The sequence below is a fragment of the Carcharodon carcharias genome, chromosome 1 (genome assembly GCF_017639515.1).
Source record: "Carcharodon carcharias isolate sCarCar2 chromosome 1, sCarCar2.pri, whole genome shotgun sequence".
NCBI classification, from domain to species: Eukaryota; Metazoa; Chordata; class Chondrichthyes; order Lamniformes; family Lamnidae; genus Carcharodon; species Carcharodon carcharias.
In genome coordinates this window covers 196,681,807-196,705,529 of record NC_054467.1, presented here as the reverse complement: position 1 = coordinate 196,705,529, position 23,723 = coordinate 196,681,807, and the positions used below count along the sequence as shown (strand labels likewise).

General features: G+C 41.6%; 1 protein-coding gene across 10 annotated transcripts in view; it reads right to left on the bottom strand.

Annotated features, from left to right (window-relative positions):
- LOC121285080 (probable E3 ubiquitin-protein ligase HERC1) overlaps positions 1 to 23,723 on the bottom strand; it is a 436,191-nt gene that overhangs the window by 249,293 nt on the left and 163,175 nt on the right. For all 10 annotated transcript variants that reach the window (XM_041201223.1, XM_041201218.1, XM_041201210.1 and 7 more), the window contains 2 exons: positions 10,842 to 11,079; positions 9,814 to 9,986 (listed from right to left, as the gene is read on the bottom strand). In XM_041201223.1, the coding sequence (XP_041057157.1) occupies positions 9,814 to 9,986; positions 10,842 to 11,079 (411 nt within the window). The remainder of the gene's footprint in view (positions 1 to 9,813; positions 9,987 to 10,841; positions 11,080 to 23,723) is intronic.

Below are 23,723 nucleotides of genomic sequence, written 5' to 3'. Positions count from 1 at the left end.
TCTGCTCTCACCTTTATTAAGGATTTAAGGATATTAAGGATTCTTTTTCCTACGACTGATGTTAAGCTGGCTGTTCTATAATTCCCTGAGCAAATTCTAGCCCTTTTCATAAACTCATCATACATCGTTTTCTAGGAGATACTAACGGAATAAAGCACCACTGTCCTTTACACTGCTACAGTGCATTTTCCAGTGTAATACTAGATGTAATTTAACTCCACACTGTAAAATACACATATTCTTTGTAAACCTATTCAAATTTCATACCTGCCTAAAATTTTGTGAATCATATTCAGATCACCATTTTCATCAAACTATCCAGGCATAATTTTTTCTGGTGCTTGCATCACTGACAGAATAGCACCTGACCATCCCAAGATTTTGGGAATAGATTTCATAAATTTCACTCGTGTAATTTCTCTTACACACAATTTGCTGTAATTATTTAGTTTGCATTTTGTTACTTAAGATAGTTCTAAATACATGCATACTGCAAGAAATTCTAAATTTATCATGTTAAGAATACATGCTTTTGATCTGGATACAATTTTCATTTATGGATTCTGACACATTCCACAGATACTGCTCCTTCAAAGAATTAGCCCCATGTAGTTAGATAATCATCTTCCACTCATCTGTACACAAGGCCTTTTTATGAAGCATGCACCTAGTTCTTTGACCAGAGATTTGGGGGATGGGGGGGTGAGGGGGTTAAACCCCAATCAATAGCTGGAGCATTTGAGCAACAACATTATTAACAATATATATTGTGTATCAGAATAAGAGGTAAGGCATCAGCCAGAAGAAAGATTCCTACATGGAAATTGTAAAATAAGAAATACTACACATAGAAATGGATAATCTAACATTTTTTTCTCTTATTTGATAAACTATCACATACTAAAATAGTATAAAATTAGCTTTTCTACGAAAGCTACAGTATTTGCACAGTAGCTAGGGATGCTTAGGCACAAGTTTCACCCAAGTGAGTTTGGTGGCATTGGAAGAGTCCTATCTGAATAAAGCATCTTGCCCTATATTTTAGGTTCTGTTTCTAGAGCTAGTGGGTTCTTTCTGGAATGGAGAGTCATCCACACTTTGCTTGTGCTTTAAAAACGCGAATCATACAGAGATCGAAGTTAAGCAATGCACCCCTGAATGGGAAGATGGATCTGAAAGTGACAGCACTGACCCAAAACGGCAGATCACACACAACAAATGTGCAAATATGTAACTTGTAGAGGTTTTTTCTGCATAGTGGTAAATTTGCTTATCCCTGGATCTATTTGCTGTTGCACCTGAAGAGAGCAGCAATTGCCACATTTTATGACATAACAACATAAGAAACAAGAACTGGAGCAGGCCATTTTTGTCAAAACAGGCATGCACTGAATCAACCTTACACCCTAGGCTCAGAGTTCAATAGTGATACAAATCCTGAAATGGATACCTTATCGTTTCCCCTTCAGAAAAGGTAAGGTAATTGATTTTTGCAAAGCTACTAGCATCAGGCAACTCAGTTGAAGCTTAGAGGAGAATTTCAACACATTTCCACCCAGTGGTAACTGAACAGTATGGACAGTTAAAATGGAATGGGGTGGGGGGCGGGGGGGGGGGGGGGGGGGGGGGGGGGGGTGGCGTCTTACTGTCTTGTCATCCTGAAATGGCTGACTCCAATTTGAAATCACAGGTAGCAACCTGAGTTCTTGATCTACTCTCACCCATCAAAAATGATGCCTGCTGGGTCCGACTCCAAACTACCTTTTGAAAATTTAGGAAAATTAGCTAATTTTTGTTTATTCTTTTGGGATGTGGGTGTTGCTGGCTATGCCAGTATTTATTGCCCATCCCTAATTGCCCTTAAGAAGGTGGTGGTGAGCCACCTTCTTGAACCGCTGCAGACCATGTGGTGTCGGTACAAGCACAGTGCTGTTAGAAAGGAAGTTCCACTGTTATGACTCAGTGACAGTGGACGATAGGTGATATACTTCCAAGTCAGGATGGTGTGTCGTTTGGAGGGAAACTTGCAGGTGGTGGTGTTCCCATGAATCTGCTGCCCCTCTCCTTCCAGGTGGTAGAGTTTGTGGGTTTGGAAGGTGCCGGCACGTGAGTTTGCCAACGGCCCCAACCCACATCTGCTCTTCCCAATGCATCGCTCTCTATCTTAGTAGGTAAAATGAAAGGGCATGTCCAACAATGCAGCACAGGTGAGAGCTACCACCTGAGCTAAGATGATACTAAGGCAATACCCAGTGTAAGTAGTGAAAGCACCAGTGTAAACACGCTGGTTATATAAATGAGGCTGGCATTAGGCAACAAAAGACTGGTTCTTAAACATAAACGTTTCAGACAGATAATGTTGGACCCCGATTGTGAAAGTAGTGAGGAACGTGCACCTCGTTATGGAGATTATCTGGGGATGCTTCCTTTAACCATTCCTTATGTAACCTAGGAAAGGAGCATAACCTCTGATTTCAGCAAAGACCCAGAAGTACTTTCAATACCTGAAGGCATATCCTTTCAGTCAGTTACTGCGCTGCGTTAAGTTTTTGTCCTGAATTCGGACCAAGCTTCCACTTTAGAATCATGGCACAATGGAAACAGCAGAAAGGTACTATGCGAATGGAACACAGGAAGTGATTTACAGAATTCAATGCATGTTTTGAAGTCAGGAATCAGTTTCAGCAGTTGCTGACATTGATTTAATCAAGACCAATTTGACTAGGTTAAGATCTCTAGCCTGCAGGAAAATCAAGAAATAACATAAAATGTTAAAAATTCACAGTAACTCCATCAGCATGTGGAAAGATAAAATATATGTTAATGACATGAGTCAGCTAAAGGGAGTCTTTGGCTAACAATGACAAGAAAAACAACTCAGAGGCACATTCCAGGAAAAGGTTTGCATACAGAAAAGTAGGGGAATGGAGAACATTGCTTGATCACAAGCGGCCAAATTTATTTTAAGGGCCAATGTTCTTAGATTATTTACTACCATGGGGTCACAATACAATACGTGACATTGAATAAATGTGAACTAAAAAATTCAAAATATATACACAATAAAACATTACTCCATAATGGAATTCAATTACATAGCTGCTTTTATTTCACTTTAAAATATAAGTAAGGAAATTCTGAACAACTAGCAGATGGCTTTGATGTTAATATGCCAATGAAAGTAACTAAGAAGCAAATATATTGTGCAAAGCTCCCTCCACATGTGATATCATGGTAGAGTGTCTGCTTACAGACCATTTTAAAAATTAGTTCCAAAGCACAGAAAAATGTAAAAGTAGACACACCTGCAAGGTAGGCACATCTTCCTTTAAACAATTGGGGCAGTGTAAAATCATAGAACGTTTACAACACAGGAGAGCATGCATCCCATCAAGGCTGTGCTAGCTCTCTACAAGAGTAATTTAGATCATTATCATTCCCCCTTCCTTTCCCCAGAGCCCTGCAGATTTCTTCCTCACCGTTGCCTATCAAATTCCGTTTTGAAAGTCATGACTGAATCTGGCTTTAACGCTCTTTCAGGGAGTTAATTACTTGCTGCATAAAAAAATTTAAGATCACAGTTGACCTTCTACCTCAACTCTTGCTACATCATGGTAAAATCCCTAGATTCCCAAAAACTTATCAACCTCTGTCTTCAATATACTCAATAACTGAGTAACAACAGCTCTCTGGACAGAGAATGCAAAGATTTGCAACCCTTTGAGTGAATAAATTTCTCCTAATCTCTGTCCTAATTTGCTGTTCTTTATTCTGAGATTATGACCCGAAGCTCTTGACTCCTCTGCCAAGGGCCATTCTCCTGGTATCTACCCTGTTAAGCATCTTAAGAATTTTATGCTTCATTGAGATCACCTCTCACTCTTCTAAATTCCAGTGAATATAAGCCTAGTCTTCTCAATCTCTCCTTGCAGGACGATCCCTCATCCCAGGAATCAATCTAGTGAACCTTTGTTTCATTCCTTCAAAGGCAAGTACATCCTTTCTTGGGTAAGAAGAACAAAACTGCACAACACTCCAAGGTGTGATCTCATCAAGGACCAATATAATTGTAGTTAAGACTTTTTTTTAAAGTATCATTTTTAAACAAATCATTTTGCAATAAAAGCTAACAAATCATTTTCTTACTCCACTGCCGATTATACCTGCATGTTAACTTTGTGATTCGTGTATCAGGCCACCTGGGTCCTCTGAATATCAACATTTCCCAGTCAGGCTAACTAGCCTAAGTTCTGTTCACTCTTTCGCTCCTTTCTTGAATAACAAGGTTATGTTTGCTATCTTCCAATCCATGGGGCCTAGAATCTAGGAAATTCTGGAAGATCAAAATCAATGCACCCACTATCTTTATAACTACCTCTTTTAAAACTCTAGTGTGCAGGCTTCCAGATCCAGGGGATTTTCAATTTATAATTTCATTAACTTTTCCAGTACTATTTCTTTATGAATACTGACTTTTTAAGTTCCTCATTCTCACTGGAACTTTTCTTTCCCGCTCTTTCCGGATATATTTTGAGTCTTCTACCATGAAGCCTAATAACACAGTATTTGTTTCTATATTCCCTATTATAATTTACGTAGCTTCTGACTCCAAGGGGCTCACATTTACTTGTGCTAATCTCTGCCTTTTTACATACCTATAATATGCTTTTACAATCTTTTTAGTGTCTCTTGCTGGTTTACTTTTATATTTTCTTTTTTTAAAATCAAATTCTTGGTCATCCTTAGAGGAATCCTAAACTTCTCTCCATCCTCAGGTTTACTTTTCTTTTTGGCAACATTATCAGCCTCTTCCTTCACTCTAATAATACTTGTAACTTCTCATTAACTACTGTCAGACATTTCTCATGGGGTTGATATTCGGTGAAAATTATGAAATAATTCTTTAAATGTTTGTCATTGCTTGTCTACCATCATATCTTTTAATCTACTTTCCCAATCTACTTTAGCTAATCGGCCCTCCTACTGACATAGTTTGCTTTGTTAATTTGCCTGAAGAACCTGATAGTTTAAAATTGCATTCAATTAGTTACATGAAAAATATTGTATATGGGAACAGTCCAAAAAGCCCAATTAGTTGTTCTAACTTGCAAAACGTTCAATTCTACGCAACAATTGTGGGAAAACATAAGTTGTTTTGCCGAATTTACCTGAAATATATCCAACTATGTTTCAGTCCTTTCATTTCTACAAAATTATACAAAAGCAAATTTAACACAGACAGGATATCTGAATAGACCCCACTTAAGGCCTTGATTTCTACTGGCTTCCGATTCACCAGGGGAAGTAAACAAATAAAGAAGAATTTTTGGGAATTTCTCAGAGCCTCATTTGGTTGCTGTACACAAATTTGCAATATGCACATGATGGGAAATTGAGAAATTTAAATTGTTGGTGGATGCAAAAGTAAAAGATTGAATATGGAAAGTAAGGACGTTAAAGAAAAACAAAGATGTCAACCATGGCTCAGTTTTGGTAGCAGTCTTGCCTCTGAGTCACAACGTTCCAGGTTGAACTCCCACTTAGAGGGCTTAAGCACAAAAATAAAGGTTGACACTCCGGTGCAGCACTGATCAAATGCCTTACAGTTGGAGGTATCGTCTTTTGGGTGAGATGTTAAATGGAAGCACCATCTGTCTGCTTGGGTGGATGCAAAAGGTCCCATAGCACTATATTAAAGAAGAGCAGGGGAGTCCAGGGCAATTTTTATCCCTCAATGAGCATGACAAAAAAAAAACCAGATTACCTGGTCATCACTTTGCTGTCTATGGGAGTTTGCTGTGTGCATTTCCTACAACAACACATTGGTTGGAAAGCGTTTGAGATGTCCACAGGTTGTGAAAAGTACTTTCTTTTTCTTTTTTCAGTGAAGCAGCAGAGATAGTAATGGAACTGAGAAACTTTAGTAGTGAGAAAATAGCAAGATTTGAGACTTTCAGAAGCACTGCAATGACGTCAATTAAAAGTGAAAAAACAGAAGAGAAGCAATCAAATTTTGGTTAGAATTTGTTCTGCATGTACAAAACTCAAGAAAAAATATCAGCAGCTCCACTGTTTGGATACTTTTATTTGCACAGCAACAGGAGAAAAAAACATGAAATGTATAGAGGAAAACAGACATTACATACCAGAAAGTCAGATTATAATTGGTGCCCTGATACATGTATATGAGGAAAACAAATGCTCAGTATTGAAACTGGTTAAAAAAAAGTGAATGCATGCAGATACATGTTAATATCAGAACCAAGCCCCTCGGTTTCACAACAAAGAACATTTTTAAACTCAGCAAACCTTGTTTCATTCCATGGACAATGTTTCTTTCATAGTTAATAAATATCATACTTGTAAACTTGTCTTTACTTCAAAACCATGGAGTCAGAAAAAAAAACTTCGAAACCTCATAAAATCATCAGGCCAAAACAACTTTTTGGAAGAGTAGCCAACAACTCAGCAGTAGTCCTGGACATTTCAGACTGAGAACATGGATGGAAATAAATGCTTTGCCAGGTACAAGATCAAAAGCATATTCTAAATTTATAGTTTTTCAATATGAAAAATGCTGGGTTTCTACACCAAAATTTATCAAAGTAAAACACTGGCTGGATGCGCATGGTCAACAGTCCAGTATCAGCATGTAAATGGGGTAGGGTTTATTAGGGACAAAGAGGGTGATATATGCTTAGAGGTGCAGGGCAAGACTAGAATATTTAATGAGTACTTTATATCGGTTTTTATTAAGGTAGAGGATGCTGACAAAATATCAGTTGAAGCGGAGATGGTAAAGGATGGGATGAATATTGATAGGCAGGATGCAATGGAAAAGCTGGCTATGTTTAAGAGTGGATAATCCAGTGGCCTGGTCTGGACACCTTGCATCCCAGGGAACTAAATAAAGAGGAGAAAATAATGGAAGGTTTGCTTCTGATCTTCCTGAGATGGGGGAGGTGCCAAAGCACGGGACAGTGGAAAATGTGACAGCCTGATTCAAGAAACAGTGTACGGACATTCCTAATAACCATAGGCTGGTCAGTTTAACATCAGTGGAGGGAATGTTTTATAAATAATGATCAGAGGAAAAAAAAGCAACAGGCATCTGGAGAGGTTTTGAGTTTGTAAAAGGCAGATTGTGTTTGACTAATCTAATTGAATTTTTTGATGAAGTAATGGAGAAGGTTGATGAAGGGAATGCAGTGGATGCTGTCTATATGGATTTTAAGAAAGCATTTGGCAAAATACCACATGAAAGGCTGGTTAAAAAAATTGGGGCTCTTTTAATAGGAGGGTCAGTGTCAGCTTGGATAAAAAAATTGGCTTAAGGACAGAAAACCGTGAGTCATAGTAAAAGGCTGCTTTGCAGACTGGAGGATGGTAGACAGAGTTCCCCAAGGTTTAAGGCTGGGATCACTGCTTTTTTTGATATATATATATAAATTACTTGGCCATTGGAATACAAAGTAAAATATCAAAATTTGCCAATATTCACAAACTTTGAGGTGTGGCAAATATTGAGGTTGATATCAATTGAATGAACAGGACCTAGACAGGCTAGCAGAATGGAGAGACAATTGGCAGACGGAATTTAACATAGAGAAATGTGACATCATGCATTTTGGCAGAAGGGATAGGGTGAGACAATATAGACTCAATGGCATAGTTCTAAAGTGTGTGCAGAGACAGAGACACCTGGGGGTTCATGTGCACATATCTTTGAAGGTGGTAGGACATATTGAGAGAGTGGTTAGCAAAGCATATGGGATCTTGGGCTTCATAAATAGATGAATTGAGTACAAGAAAAGTTATGCTGAAATTTTACAGAGCTCTGGTTAGGCTACAACCAGATTAGTGCATCCAGTTCTGGTCACCACACTTTAGGAAGGATGTGAGGGCCCTTAGAAGGGTGTAAAGGAGATTTACCGGAATGGTTCTGGAGATGAAGCATTTTAGCTAGAAGGTTAGATTGAAGAAGCTAGGGTCGTTCTCCTTGGAGCAAAGGAGATTGAGGGGATGTTTGATAGAAGTGTAAAAGATTATGACAGGTTTAGTTAAGGTAGACAAAGGAAAGCTGTTAGCTAATGGTACAAGGACCAGGGGGCACAGATTCAAGGTTTTGGGCAAGACAAGGGGATGTAACTGGTAATGACCTCAAACTCACTGCCTACAAGGGTAGTGGAAGCCAAGATGAGAAATGATTTCAAAAGGAAACTGGATGGGTAATTTAGGGAAATAAGCTTTCAGGGGACACAACGGGGGGGGAATGTGGCTGACTGGGTTGCTCCAGAGAGTTACAGGAACTGGATGGGCTGAATGGTTTCCTTATGTGCCATAATGCCTCTATAACTCAGTTGTTTAGGGTTTTATTTGAAACTTAATCTTTACATTGCAATTGACTAATAAAGATTTAAATGTTTAAATATACATTGTTAATATAGCAAAATCTGGATTGTGACTTAAAGCCTCAAGGCTAAATTGAGGGATTTAAACTCAAACTCTGCATAAACCTTGTCATCAAATTTTGAGTACTGATATTTCTTAATGTTAAGTTTTTAAATGGTATTTCAGTGGCAGCTTCTATAAAAATAGTTCTCTCACTCAGATACTTACAGGAAGAGACCTGGCGTGAAGAACTATTGAAGGTTCCCAATTCAAATTTCCATTGCCAAATCAACTTCAATCATCCAGTACTTATACTCAAAGAATTTAGAAGAAGTCACTAAAGCTTTAATTATTAAAAATTTAATTTTATTAAAAAATTAATTAACAGAATATCTCAGCTATTCCAGAATAGAACAATAACAATCCACCTCTAGCTTCTTGGAGCTCCTGCTTTATTATACATCAGTAAATTGCTTTCTTCCATCCATTGCTCCATGGCATCATAGTCTTTCAGGGTTTCAGAAGAGAGAGAGTTGAATTTTTTGTTATTTTCAATCCGGCTTCCTCCTGCTGTGAGTCTGGAATGAATTGTCCCCTTCAATGGATCTCTCAAATAAGCAAAGCCCTAGTGTTTTATCGTCTAAATTCCCATCTATCATCCATTTAAGCTCTGCTTTTCAGTCAGGCATTACATACTAGAAAATCTAATGACAGGGAGGGAACTGGTATTCTGAAACATGTATGTGCAAAACCAAAGGTCCTGACTGAAAAGTGGTATGCAAAATGTACCATTACGCCTATATGTATATTACTATCAAACCCAGTGGAGCACCTTCTCTATTCCACAATAAAAAAAATTTTTTTTTACTTTCAAATGAACAAACTTAATTTCATCCACTGCTTTTTGTTATGGCAGAAATAAAATCTCTCAACAATGCTTAAGGCGTAGCAAATGCATTAATTTAAGCAGCCATAACTCACCAAATCTTGACATACAACTTTTTCTTCCTGATCACAATAACTGCTGGTGGCTGTTAGACACTGAAAATAAAAACTGCACAACCTCACCGAAAGTCTGCAAGGAGATCCAACACAATGCCACCAGTAGTACCAGGCAGACATTCCGCAAAGGGATCCTGCTCCTAGCACCATTTGAGCACGTTTATTGCACTTGGTGGTGCTTCCAAGGAATCTATAGAGGGCTCTATTTATAATGCCCTTTCTTGACACTTAAAAAAAAATGTTAAACAGAAGCATTCAGTCGACAAGTCGTTGCCAATTCATTATATTTTAATATGCTTTCCCTGACCCCAAAATCAAATGTCTTAAGAGGCCTCTACTCTTAAAATAATGAGATCTAATTACTTTGATAAAGAAATTCTATTAGTGCACTTATTTTACACGTTAATTTTCTTTTCCCACCTTTACTTTCTGATCTGATGCTGGATCCACAGTTATGTTGCTCTGTACATTCCTCTTCAGCTAATTTGCATGCTGAATTTCCACACATTGCATGCAAGAAATTTTGCAACTGGCAGCACAATACATCCATTGGCGCTTGAACCACCTCAGGGCACAAGTTGTCTGCATAGGAACTGCAAAGAAACCCAAACAGTAACAGAAAGTCAAAATAAGTAAAATTGTGTTTAAATCAAAGGACAGGTAAAAACTAAACCTTAAGACTTAACATTTCCTGTTTATATAACACCGTTCTATCCAATTGCATCAATTTCTGGGCCCTTAGGTCAAAAGTTACTAAGTTGCCTCCAATACAATCCCTTGATCTGAAAAGGCTCCTGATTTCAGAATCATTTGGAAGGAATTCCACTATTGAAGATTAGACACTTCAGAAAAAATTATTTCAAATGAGAAAAGGCCATTAGCCTGACTGCTTTCATGTAATACCTTATGGCCAGTTAAATGAAAATAGCAGATAAGAGAATTGAAAGCAGGTTATCTATCTGCTGTCTTAAATGGTGAATTACATGAAAAAGGGAAGTAAAGCATACATGATGGGAAGAAAATGGTAAAAGTAAAGGAATGAATGTGACATTTAACCATTGCTGTCAACTGGTTAACAAACATACAAATACTCATGTTAAAAGAAGGTATTGAAAATTAGCAACTAATTGTATGAAGCAAATCAAGATTTGCATTACATTTTACAAATACAAGCAAAAAAATTCACTTCCTTCTTGGGGATAACAAAACCTGTAAACCAGGATTCAACACGCTTCATTGCACCAGTGTAATTAAACCACAACAGATCAGGAATGATTGAAGTTCAGTGCTTAAAATGGCTGTTAATTTATTGGAATGCTGTTTGCGTTACAAGCAAAAACAAAATACAAATCCACATTGAATTTTGCAGCCTGTAGGCTATCAGCAAGTTTGACATATTATTTAATTAAATTTTGTTCTAAGTTTTAGCATTTTGTACGACTACCAACCTAGCAGTGATAGCTAAAATCTGCAGAAGTCGAGCACCAGCCAGTTTTAATGCAACATTTAGATGGGAATGGCCGGACACTGATGCCATCAGCCAACGCTGGTTCACTAGAAGGCACGAGTTTGTCAGTTTTGAAAGAGCTTCTAGAAGTCCGCTGTTAATGACCACTGATAAATCCGCAGGCTGGTATCGGATGTTTAAGGCAAACATGGTGGCCAACAGAAGATGCTGCTGTGCTCCTGCAACAACAAAGAACGTTTTGTAGAATTCAAAGAACTAATGAAAAGCCATCTGATTTCCTTAAAAGAGGGTTAATCTACACTGTTACCAGTCCAAAATAATTTCATACAATACTTCTGTCAAACTTTAAATTTTAGTATGCATACGTAATATACATCTTTTAGGGTGGCCTAATGGTAATGTAATCCAGTAGCCAGGCTAATGCTCTGGGGACACGGGTTCGGAAAATCCCATCACAGCAGCTGGTGAAATTTAATTTCAACTAATGAATCTGGAATTGAGAGCTAGTCTCAGTAATTGTGACCATGAGACTATCATCGATTGTTGTAAAAACCCATGTGGTTCACCAGTGTCCTTTAGGGAAGGAAATATGTCATCCTTATCTAGTCTGGTCTACATGTGACTCCAGGCCGACAGCAATGGGGTTGACTCTTAACTGCCCTCTGAAATGACCTAATAAGCTGCTCAGTTCAAGGGTAATTAGGGATGGGCAACAAATGCTGACCTAGCCAGTGATGCCCACATCCCCTGAAGAAGTAAAGGAAAAAAAATCTTTTGTAAAATGTTGCAAAGGTACAATTTAATAAGCTCTTTTAAAAATAAAAATCAGTTTTTAAATAAATATACATTATAATAACTAGGATTATCACAGCATTAATTTTGAAGTCATAAGAATTTAACATTAAATAAATTTGGCCAGTTCAGTCTTGTGTGCGCATTTCAATCATTTCTATTCAAATTCCTTATTCAATTCTTCCTTCCAGGCAATGGTTTTGGAAATTGAAGGAATGGAACAAATTTTGGTGTCATTTATTGAAAGACAGGGTTATTCTCACTCCAGTTTTTTTTTCATCTTCAGCTGCTCAGTGATGCTGAAATAAAGTTCCATCTATGACTGACATTGTCCTGTACTTTGGCCCAGTGGCTGTGCTTATGTATAAACTAGATAGAGGGAGAGACAGAAGAGGGAGACTCAGCTAAGGACTGGAGACCAAGCGATAGGCTCGCTGAAGGATTGAAGGACAAAGAGACTGACAAGAAGACAGATTTCAGTCAGATAACTGGGTCTTGTTTTGAAAAGTGAAAGGGATTAATGTTTGGTTGAGGTGGTGAATCACTGCACTTAGCACTGATAAAAGTGACTAATTGGTTAATTAGATATCGTAACATTTAAGATATGGACAATATCAACTTTTGATACATCTGGTACAATGCACCTACAAGACTAAATGGGGCTTGGCCTAAATAGCCAAGTGGTTATGGTAGTGGGTTTGTAACCCCAAAATCAAGAGTTCAAATCTCATAATGGCAAACTATTGAACAATGTAACTTCATCTGAATAGGTAACAGATGGAAACATGTTTGTACTTGAAAGAGTTACAAGACTAAATGCACTTAGTGATACTCTTATTAATTCCTTAGATTTAAGATTCAAATGTCATTGCGGGAGTGACTTTGATGCTACTGCATATTTCCAGAGCAACGGCAGATTCTCAAAATTGTATAGCAAATGCTTAGCTTTGTAATACAAGTTTGATTTTTTATTGCAAGTTGATCTCCTATATTGTTGTATACGGTAAGTAGGAGATTACAGTTACTCTTTTACCTGTCTCTGCTGTCTTGTAGTTGTTTTTCTCTGTCTCATCTCATCTGCTCTGCTCTGTCTCTTCTGTTTCTCTTTCCTTTGAGGTAGAGATGATTGGTGGGATGGCAGGGAAAGGAGCCATCAATGGCTGCACACTGCACTTATGATGGGATTGTGGGGAAACCATAGTGCTCAATAGCTCACATCCATCCTCAGCCCCAATCGCAAGCTTCTTCCTGTCCACTCATTTCCATCAAGTTTCCAACCCCTTTACCTTCCCTTTATCTCTTCCTCTTGCTACCACACACACATCCCCATCACTGCATCTTTTCCTTTGAACTATCTGCTCAACCCCTTTCTCGCTCCATTGACCTCACCCTTATTTATCTACCCCTTTATCCCAAAGTGACAGTGAGAAGACAGCGGCCCTTCCATGTTAAGCCTATTTTCCCTCTTTCCTGCATTTCCCCCTGAGGCTTTCTTTGCTTTCAAAAATCAGCTACTTGTTTTCTTATTGGAAAATCAAATTAGAATGAGAAATGGCACACACCTCCTGCTTTTACCTCTATCCACCCTAATGCCCTGTGGCCCGGATTTTAACTCTGTGTTAAGTAAATGGGTTCTGAGTGAGTTAAAATCAAACCCATAGATGTTAGCAATTAGGATCTGTGTCTCACAAATGCAAGGATTCAGTAATTATCTTCTACCATCAACAGAATACAAGTGGATCAGTAGGTGGCTTCAAAATTCGACTGATGTTTTTAATTGAGAATTGAACCAAGATGAAGTCTTTCTCAGTCGGTTGCATTTTCTGAAGTTTATGGAACAAGTTAGAAAGAATGGGCAATTATAACACTTTTTACTCACTGACGCAGCCTCCCCACTTCTGAAAAATATCTAATATAGATGGTGAAATTTGTCCCCACACTTTTCAAAATACTTTCACGAGAAACTAATGCATGGTACGTGCTGTCTTTAAAATAAAAATGTTCCATTGGCACAGCTAACTATACAGTACCATTGCATCCTGGTAAAGTAGCCATACTGCATATGCGCAGACTGAACAATCCAAATTCAGCTCAGAGTTACATTAGGGGCAAAATACCAAGTGCAGAATTTTGTCCTTGATGGGTGGGCGGGCCCCACCGGCTCGGCGGCGGGTGGGCAGTTGATCGCTGCCACCGAAATGGGTCCCACCACCATTTTAAGTGGGCGGGCCAATTAAGGCCCACCCAGCGGGCCGCCCGACACTTCCTGTGCGGGGGTGGGGGATTCCCCAACTGTCAGAGTGAGCACTTTCGCGCATGCACGCGAAAGAGCACGCATCTCCCTGAGACTAAGTGCTGTCTCGGGGAGATCGGCGAAAGGTTTGTAAACTTCAAAAATAGAAAAATAAAAAATTTATTAACATGTCTCCCTCATGTGGCAATGTCACACGAGATGGGACATGTTAATAAAACGCAGAGAAACTTTATTAAATCCGCTGGTGGATGAGATTTCATGTTTTTTTCAGAAGCCTGCTGGGGCTCCTGGCCTGCCCACCAACCTTAAGGTTGGACGGTCAGGGCCTTTAATTAGTTTAAATACCCTGTCAATGGCGGGATGACATCGGGGGGCCCGCGTCATTTTCACGTCGGTGAGCGGGCCTCACCCCCTGCTCGCTGAAGGAAAAATTCTGCACCAAGAGGCTGAGGCCTTCAAGCAAAAACTTTAATGAAGGTGTTAAAAGAAATGAAAAACTGAACTGTTAAATTTAATTTAGGGGGAGATGATGGAGTGGTGGCAATATCACTGGACTAGTAGTAATCCAGAGGCCCAGGCTTATGCACTGAGGATAGAGATTCAAATCCCACTATAGTAGCTGGTGGAATTTAAATTCAATTAATAAATCTGGAGTATAAAGCTAGTCTCACTAATGGTAACCACAACAACCGTCATCAATTGTTATAAAAACCAATCTGGTTTGCTAGTGTCCTTTAGGGAAGGAAATCTGCCATCCTTATCTGGAGGGTGGAAACTTTGAAATGCAAATATGCAATATTAGTAAGAGATTCTACAGACAAAGCAATAGGTCATTACTTTTGGGGCTCCAGGCATTGGCCTGAATGGTACGTAACATTTCAGTACAAAGGATGTAACATTGTGTTAATAAAATGTTTTTGTGAAGGTAGAGGACAGCAAAGTCACAGAGCAGAAATTAGAGGAGGTGACGTGAATCCCACCCATTGGTTGGAGAACCAGTGGGAGGCCCATGTCGCCTTTCGACAGGGGGCCCAGTGCTATTCCAAGGTGACCAGGAAGTTACAATGGATAGCATCGGGCCTCTCACTAAATTAAGGTCCCAGTAGGGCAGAAATACCACCTGACAGGTGCCAGCCAATCAGAGGCTGGCAACTTTGTAGTACAGGCAGCGTCACTGGGGACGGTGGCCACTACTGCTACTGCACTGGGGCCTACACAGAGGATCGGTGATGGATCATCCAGAGTTACATAAGTGGGATGAGGTGAGGTTCCCAAGGAGGGGGAGTGCTGGCAAGGGGAGGGAGGAGCAGTCAACAGCAAGGGCAAGGAGATGGCTTCCTGTGGGCTCTCCCCCTTTCCAATGACTGGCCCATCGATTGGGCACAAAGCGCCTCTGAATGATGGAACCAACCACCCCCACTTAAGGAGGTCACAGGCCAATCTGGCAGGGTTTGCTGGGTGGCCTCCAGGATGGCAAGTCCCCGGCCCACCGCTGGTTGAATCCCAGCAACGGCAGGATGAGACCCTGAAGTGCAAATTGGCATCCAAGCAGGAAAGCCACCCACAAGCTTTCCAGTCACAACCTAATTGGAGGGAAGTGGGCCTCGCCCCACCCACCTTCAAATTCACCTCTGGCAGGGCATTAAATTTCGCCCTTAGTTCCTATTCAAAGCAATAAGGGTGTTTCAGGAATTCTAAGATAAACTGAAGTGCAGAAGAGCAACATTGCCAAAGCTGTTTCATCAATATCCATCGTAGGATGATTGCACAATATTCAGCACCACTCACGACTCCTCAGATACTGAACAGTCCATGTCCAAATGCAGCAAGACCTGGGCAATATCCAGGCTTGGGCTGACAAGTGGAAAGTAACATTTGCACCACACAAGTGCCAGGCAATGACCATCTCCAACAAGAGAGAATCTGACCATTGCCCCTTGACATTCATTGGCATTACCATTGCTGAATCCCCCACTATCAACAGCCTGGGGGTTACCATTGACCAGAAACTGAACTGGACTAGCCATATAAATACTGTGGCTACAAGAGCAGGTCAGAGGGTAGGAATCCTGCGGTGAGTAATTCACCTGCTGACTCCCCAAAGCCTATCCACCATCTACAAGGCACAAGTCAGGAGTGTGATAGAATACTCTCCACTTGCCTGGATGAGTGTAGCTTGACACCATCCAGGGCAAAGCAGTCCGCTTGATTGGCACCCCCCCCACAAACATTCACTGCCTCCACCACTGACAAACAATGGCAGCAGTGTGTACCAACTACAAGATGCATTGCAGAAACTCACCAAGGCTCCTTAGGCAGCACCTTCCGAACCCACGACCATTACCATCTAGAAGGGCAGGAGACACATGGAAACACCACCACCTGGGAGTTCTCCTCCAATCCACTCACCATCCTGACTTGGAAATATATTGCCATTCCTTCAATGTCACTGGGTCAAAATCCTGGAACTTCCTTCCTAAGAGCAGTGAGTTCAAGAAGGTAGCTCACCACCAACTTCTCAAGGGCAATTAGGAATGGGCAATAAATGCTGACCTAGCCAGTAATACCCACATCCCGTAAATGAATAAAAGAAATGAGCAAAATACTTAAAAGAAATGAAATGGGGAAAAATGGAGTGGCAGTATTGACTAAAAACGAAGTAGATGCTGATAGGGGACTCACACAACAGCAGATTTTTTTTTAATTATTTCATGGGATGTGGGAAAAGGCTAGCATTTATTGCCCATTCCTAATCATCCTTGAGAAGGTGGTGGTGAGCCACCTTCTTGAATTGTTGCAGTTCATCTGGTGCCGGTACACCCACAGTGCTGTTGGGAGTTCCAGCAGTTTGATCCCGTGAGAGTGAACAAGTTGTGATATAGTTCCAATTCAGGATGGTGTGTGGCTTGGAGGGGAACTTGCAGGTGGTGGTTTCCCCATGTATCTTCTGTCCTTGCCCTTCTAGGTGGTAGAATTCATGGATTTGGAAGGTGCTCTGGAAGGAGCCTTCTTGAGTTGACTGCAGTGCATCTGTGTGTCAGTGGTAGAGGGAGTAAATGTTTAATATAAAATAAAAACAAAAAATGCTGGAAAAATTCAGCAGCTCTGGCAGCATCTGTGGAGAGAGAAACAGAGTTAGCTTTTCAAGTCCATATGACTTCTTCAGAGTTAAAGGGAAGTAGAAATGTGATGGATTTTATACAGTTTAAGAGGGGGTGGAACAAGATAGAAGGTCAGGGATGGGTGGGAGCTCAGGAGAGAGTGAAGAAGATGACATGGACACAAGACAAAGGGAGTGTTAATCGTAGTATTAAGGACTAAAGAAGGTGCTGACAGTGGCATAAAGGTAAGATAGCAGAACAAGTTAATACCAAAACAATGGTCAGTGCTCTGTGAAAGCACAACATAGAAAGAAGTGATTGATCACCCTGTGGCAAGGGGGTGGTGGTTGGGGAAAAGGGTTCAAAAATGAATAAATAAATAAAAATAAGGGATTAAAATAGGGGTAATGATGGAGGAGACAGCTCATGGTCTGAAGTTGTTGACCTCAATGTTAAGTCCGGGAGGCTGTAAGGTGCTGATTGGAAGATGAGGTGCTGATCCTACAGTTTGCACTGGACTTCACTAGAACATTGCAGCAGGCCAAGGATGGACATGTGGGCATGACAGCAAGATGGTGTGTTGAAATGGCAAGCTACAGGAAGGTCTGGGTCATGCTTGCGAACTGAGTGAAGGTGGTCCGCAAAGCGGTCACCTAATCTGCATTTCGTCTCCCCAGTGTAGAGGTGACTGCATTGAGAGCAGCGAATACAATAGACTAAATTGAAGGAGTGAAGTGTAGCGTTGCTTCACCTGAAAGGTGTTTGGGGCCTTGGACAGTGAGGAGGGAGGAAATAAAGGGGCAGGTATTGCACCTTCTGCGATTGCATGGGAAGGTGCCCTGGGAAGTGGATGAGGTATTGGGGGTGATGTAGGAGTGGATCACGGTGTCAAGGAGGGAATGGTCCATACGGAATGTTGATAGTGGGGGTGAGGGGAAGATGTGTTTGGTGGTGGCATCCTGCTGGAGTTGGCGGAAATGGCGGAGGATGATACTTTGAATGCGGAGGCTGGTGGAGTGAAAAGAGAGGGCAAGGGGGACCTTATCATGGCTCTGGAAGGGACGGGAAGAGGTAAGGGTAGAGGTGTGGGAGATCGGTTGAACATGGTTGAGGACCCTGTCAACCACAATAGTGGGAACCCTTAGATAAGAAAAAAGGAAGACATGTCAGAAGCACTGTTTTGGAAAGTGACATCATCTGAACAGATGCGATGGGGCGGAAGGATTGGGTGAATGGGATGGGGTCCTTACAGGAAGCAGTGTGTGAGAAGCTGTAGTCAAGGTAGCTGTGGGAGTTGGTGGGCTTGGAATGGATATTGGTAGACAGACAGTCTATCACCAGAAATAGAGACAGAGAGGTTAAGGAAGGGGAGGGAAATGTCAGAGATGGATCATGTGAAGGTGCGAAGGTGTGGAAATTGGGAGCAAAATTGATACATTTTTCCAGGTCCAGACGAGAGCATGAAGCGGCACCGATACAGTCATCAATGTACCGAAAGAAAAGTGTGGGAGGGGGCCTGAGTAGGACTGGAACAAGGAATATTTCACATTCCCCACAAAAAGACAGGCATAACTGGGGACCATGTGGGTATCCATAGCCAGACCTTTTTTTTGGAGGAATTGAGACAAGTTAAAGGACAAATTATTCAGTGAGAGAACAAGTTCAGCCAGATGGAGGAGAGTGGTGGTGGTTGGGCCTCTGTTCAAGGAAGAAGCGGAGTAAATGTTTAAGTTGGTGGATGGGGTGCCAATCAAGCAGGCTGCTTTGTCCTGGAAAATATCAAGTTGCTGGAGTGTTGTTGCCTTCTCCAGGTGAATGGAGAGTATTCTATTGCACTTCTGACTTGCTCTTTTTAGACGATGGACAAGTTTGGAGTGTCAGGAGGCCAGTCCCTTCAGAATTCCCAGCCTCTGACCTCTTCTTGTAGCCACAGTATTTGTATGGCTGGACAAGTTCAGTTTCTGGTTAATGGGAACCCCAGGTTTGATAATGGGGAACTCAGCGATGATAATGTCATTGAAAGTCAAGGAGAGATGGTCATTGCCAGGCAATGGCGTCTGTCTGTACCATAGAGTTCTGCAGTCTCTCCCTATTTAAATAATATAATGCTTTTCTATTCTTCCTGCCAAAGTGGACAACCGCACATTTTCCCACATTATAATCCATCTGCTAAATTTTTCCCCACTCACATAATCTAAATACCTTTACAGAATCTTGAAAACTTACTTTCCTACTTGTCTTTGGGTCATCAGCAAATTTAACTACCATACATTCCATGCTCTCGTCCAAGTCATTGATATAGATTGTAAATATGTGAGGCCCCAGCACTGATTCCTTTGTGGCACTCTACTAATTACAGCTTGCCAACATGAAAATAACCTATTTATCCCTAATGTTCATTTCCTGTTAGCTAACCAATCCTCTATCCAAACTAATATGCTACCCCTTACACCATGTGCTCTTATTTTGTGTAGTAAGCTTTGATGCCGCACCTCATTAAATATCTTTTGGAAATCGAAACACACCACATCTACTCCTTTATTCACCTTGTTCTTTCCTCAAAGGACTCTAACAAATTAGTCAAACATGATTTCCTTTTCAGAAAACCACGTGGACTCTGTCGGATTCTATTATGATTTTCCAAATGTCCTGCTATTACCTCCTTAATAATGACTCTTGCATTTTTCCAATAACAGATGTCAGGCCAATTGACCTATAGTTACCCACTTTCTGTCTCCCACCTTTCTTGAAGGCGTTATTTGTGATTTTCCAATCTGCTGGGACCTTCCCAGGATCTAGGGAATTTTGAAAGATCACAACCAATGCATTTACCATCTCTGCAGCAGCAACTTCTTTCAAGATCCTAGGATGCAGGCCATCAGATCTAGGGGGCTTGTCAGCCTTTAGCTCCAATAGCTTTCTCAGTACCTCTCCCCTAGTAATTGTGATTGTTTTAAGTTCCTCTCTCCCTTTTACCTCTTGATTTTCAAGTATTGTTGGGATTTTTTTTGTGTCTTCTACAGTGAAGACAGACACAAAATTCCTGTTCAATACTTAGCACCATTTCCTTGTTTCCCATTATTATCCAGTCTCACCCTCCCAGGGACCAACACTCATCTTTGTTACTCTTTTCCTTTTTAAATACTTGTAGAAACTCTTAGCACCTATATTTATATTCCTAGCTAGCTTTCTCCTTCATACCCCAGTTTCTCCAACCTTATAAATTTTTCAGTCATTCTTTGCTGCAATCATCAGCGAACATCCCCACTTCTGACCTTTTGATAGGAGATAAGACAGCTAAGGATGGTTGCACTTAGGACACTAACCTAAGGAACTCCAACAGCAAAGTACTGAGGCTAAGATGATTGGCCTCCAACTACCACAACAATCTTCCTTTGTGCTAAGTATGACTCCAACCAGTGGAGCGTTTTCTGCCGATTCCCATTGACTTCAATTTTGCTCAGTCAAATGCCACTTTGGTGACAAGGGCAATCACTCTCACCAGCCTTCAAGTTCTATTCTTGTTCAGGTTTGGACCAAGGCTGTAATGAGGCCCAGGTGGAACACAAACTGCATCAGTGAGCAGGTAATTGCTATGTAAGTGCCTCTTGTTAGCACTGTCAATGACATTTTCCATCACGTTTCTGATGATCAAGAGAGACTAATGGGGCAGTAATTTCCCAGTTTGAATTTGTCCTGCATTTTGTGGACAGGACATACCTGGGCAATTTTCCATTGTCAGGTACATGCCCAGAGATTCACTCCCTACCAGCACAATGGGTGTACCTACACCACATGGATGCAGCAGATCAAGAAGGCAGCTCACCACCAACTTCTCAAGGACAATCAGGGATGGGCAATAAATGCTGGCCTAGTCAGCAATGTCCACATCCCATGAAATGACTATAAAAAGTGTTGTAGCTGTACTGGAACAGCTTAGCTAAGGGCGCAGCTAGGCCTAGGAGCACAAATCTTCCATACTTTTGCCAGGATGTGATCAGGGCTCATAGCCTATTCAGCATCCAGTGCCTTCAGTTGTTTCTTCAAAACATGTGGAGCGAATCAAGTTGGCTATAGATTGGCATCTATGATGCTGGGGACCTCAGGAGGAAGAAAAGAAGTGCCACTCAGCACTTCTGGCTGAAAATGGGTGCAATTCAGCCTTGTCTTTTGCACTGTGCTGGGCTCTCAAATCATTCAGGATGGGGATACCTGTGGAGCCTCCTCCTCCAGTTAGTTGTTTAATTATCCACCACCATTCATGACTGGATGTGACAGGACTGCTAAGCGTTGATCTGATCTATTAGTTGTGGGATCACTTAGTTCTATCACATGCTGCTTCTGCTGTTTAGCTGAAAGTGTTGTCCTGTGTTGTAGCTTCACCAGGTTGACACCTAATTTTTAAATATGCCTGATGCTGCTCCTGGAATGTCCTCTTACATGCTTCGTTGAACCTGATCCCTTGGCTTCATGGAGAGAGGGATATGCCGGGCCTTTTGGTTACAGATTGTGGTTGAATGCAATTTTGCTGCTGCTGATAGTCCACAGTGCCTCATGGATGCTAGGTCTGTTCTAAATCTATCCCCTTTTGCACAGTGGTAGTGCCACACAACACAATGGAGCATATGCTCAGTGTGAAGATGGGAATTCAGCTGCTGTAGTGGGATTTCATCTTTTCTCCCCAGGGCATTAGCCTGGGTCTCTGGATTACTAGTCCAGTGACACTGGCTGGGATTTTCAGGCCCCGCTGCAGTGGATTCCCCAGCAGTGGATACAACAAGCCATTGAAATCTGTTGACTTTGCGTGAGACTTTGCGGGGCCAGAAAATCCACTACTTCCCCATTACTGAACTCAGGAGTTAAGTATTCTGACAAAAGGTCACTGACCAGGACTCTGCTTCTCTTCCATAAAAACTGCCAGGCTTGCTGAACATTTTCAGCATTTTTGTTTTTATTTCAAATTTCCAGCATTCACAGAACCTTATTATTTTGGTCATGTCTCCCAATTCCTGCTCCTTTTCCTGACACATTTGTGAAGTATGATGGGATATTTTTCTATGTTAAAGAATAAAGGAGGAAATAGTCGGATATGTGAAATTTAGAAGGTGTTTGATAAAGTACTGAAGAGGCAATTTGATGATGATATTGAAGTGTGTGATATTAAAGGAATGTGGTATCATGGATAGGAAGTTAGCCAAAGGATGCGAGGTATTGCAGTGGTTAATTAATTATTTTTTGGGCAGGAAGGACACGCACAGCGATGAAACAAAGGGCTGGATTTACCTGGATACCGTGCTCCCGACCCCAGGGGACTTCCGCAACCCAGCGCTGCCAGCCACTCAGAAGCCAAGAGCTTTCCAGTGCCAGCAGCGTCACCAGGGGTGGTGGCTATTGCTAGTTCTGCAGTGAGGGCTACAGGAATGCATGCTGCATTGGAGCCAGGACTGGAGGGTCTTGGTGGCAGGCCCCATTGAGCAGAGAGGGAAGCCAGGGTAGAAAGACTGAAGGCTTGCGGGGGGGACCTGGCTGAGTTAACATATTGGTGAGGAAGGGGTGGACCTCTGATAGGCCCGGGGTGAGGAGTTACAACTTGCGGGCAGGAGGGGGACATTAAGGAAGAGGCCTCTCTGCCCTGCCTGCCACCACAACGCGCAGGGAAAGCTGCAAGACTGGACACGTGGCATGGGCCTCCTCCCACCTCTGATTAAACCCCAGCGACGGTGGGATGAGGCCCTTAGTGAGCATTGATTGGATACTTATGGTCCTCAATAGGCCAACGGGCCATCCGATGTGCCCCCCCGCTCCCCCGGCCCCCCCCAAACTGCTTCTGGTAAAATTGTGGCGGGGAGGGGGCGTATGGGGAGGCAGCAGGCATTTTATGTGCTTCCCTGCCTTTAACCCCTCCGGCGGGGGGTGCATTAAAACCAGCCCAAAGGGTCAGTGTTATGGCCACCCATGCATATATCAGACAAAAAGGCAAAGACCAGTTGGTGATACTGGCAGATGTGACACTTGGACACTTAATTCAGAGAAGTGTGAAGTGTACATTTTGGTAGGAAGAACAAGGAAAGGTAATATAAAAGGGCATAAATCTAAAAGTTGGTGCAGGAGCAGAGAGATCTGGAGTGTATGTGCACAAATCATTGGAGGTGACAGAGAAGGTTGAGAGAGCAGTTAATAAGGCATAGGGGGTCCTGGGCTTCATAACAGAAGCATAGAGTACAAAAGTAAGGAAGTTATGATTAACCTTTATAAAACACTAGTTCAGCCTCAACTGGATTACTGTGTCTAGTCCTGGGCACTACAATTTAGGAAGGACATGGAGGCATTGGACAGGGTGCAGAAAAGATTTAGCAGAATGATTCCAGGGGTAAGGGACTTCAAGTACGTGGATAGATTGGAGAAGCTTCTTAGAGAAGAGAATGCTGAGAGGAGATTTGATAGTGGTTTACAAAATCATAAAGAGTCTGGGCAGAGTTGCTAGGGAGAAACTGTTCCTGCTGGCAGAAGGATTGAAAAGCAGAGGACACCAAATTAAGGTGAATGGCAAAAGAACCAAAGGCGACATGAGGAAAATCTTTTTTTTACGTTGTGAGTGGTTAGGATCTGGAATAGACTGTCTGAGAGTGTGGGAGGGGCAGATTCAATCAGGATTTTCAAAAATAAATTAAGATTATCTGACGAGAAATAAATTTCAGGGCAACGGGGAAGGGTG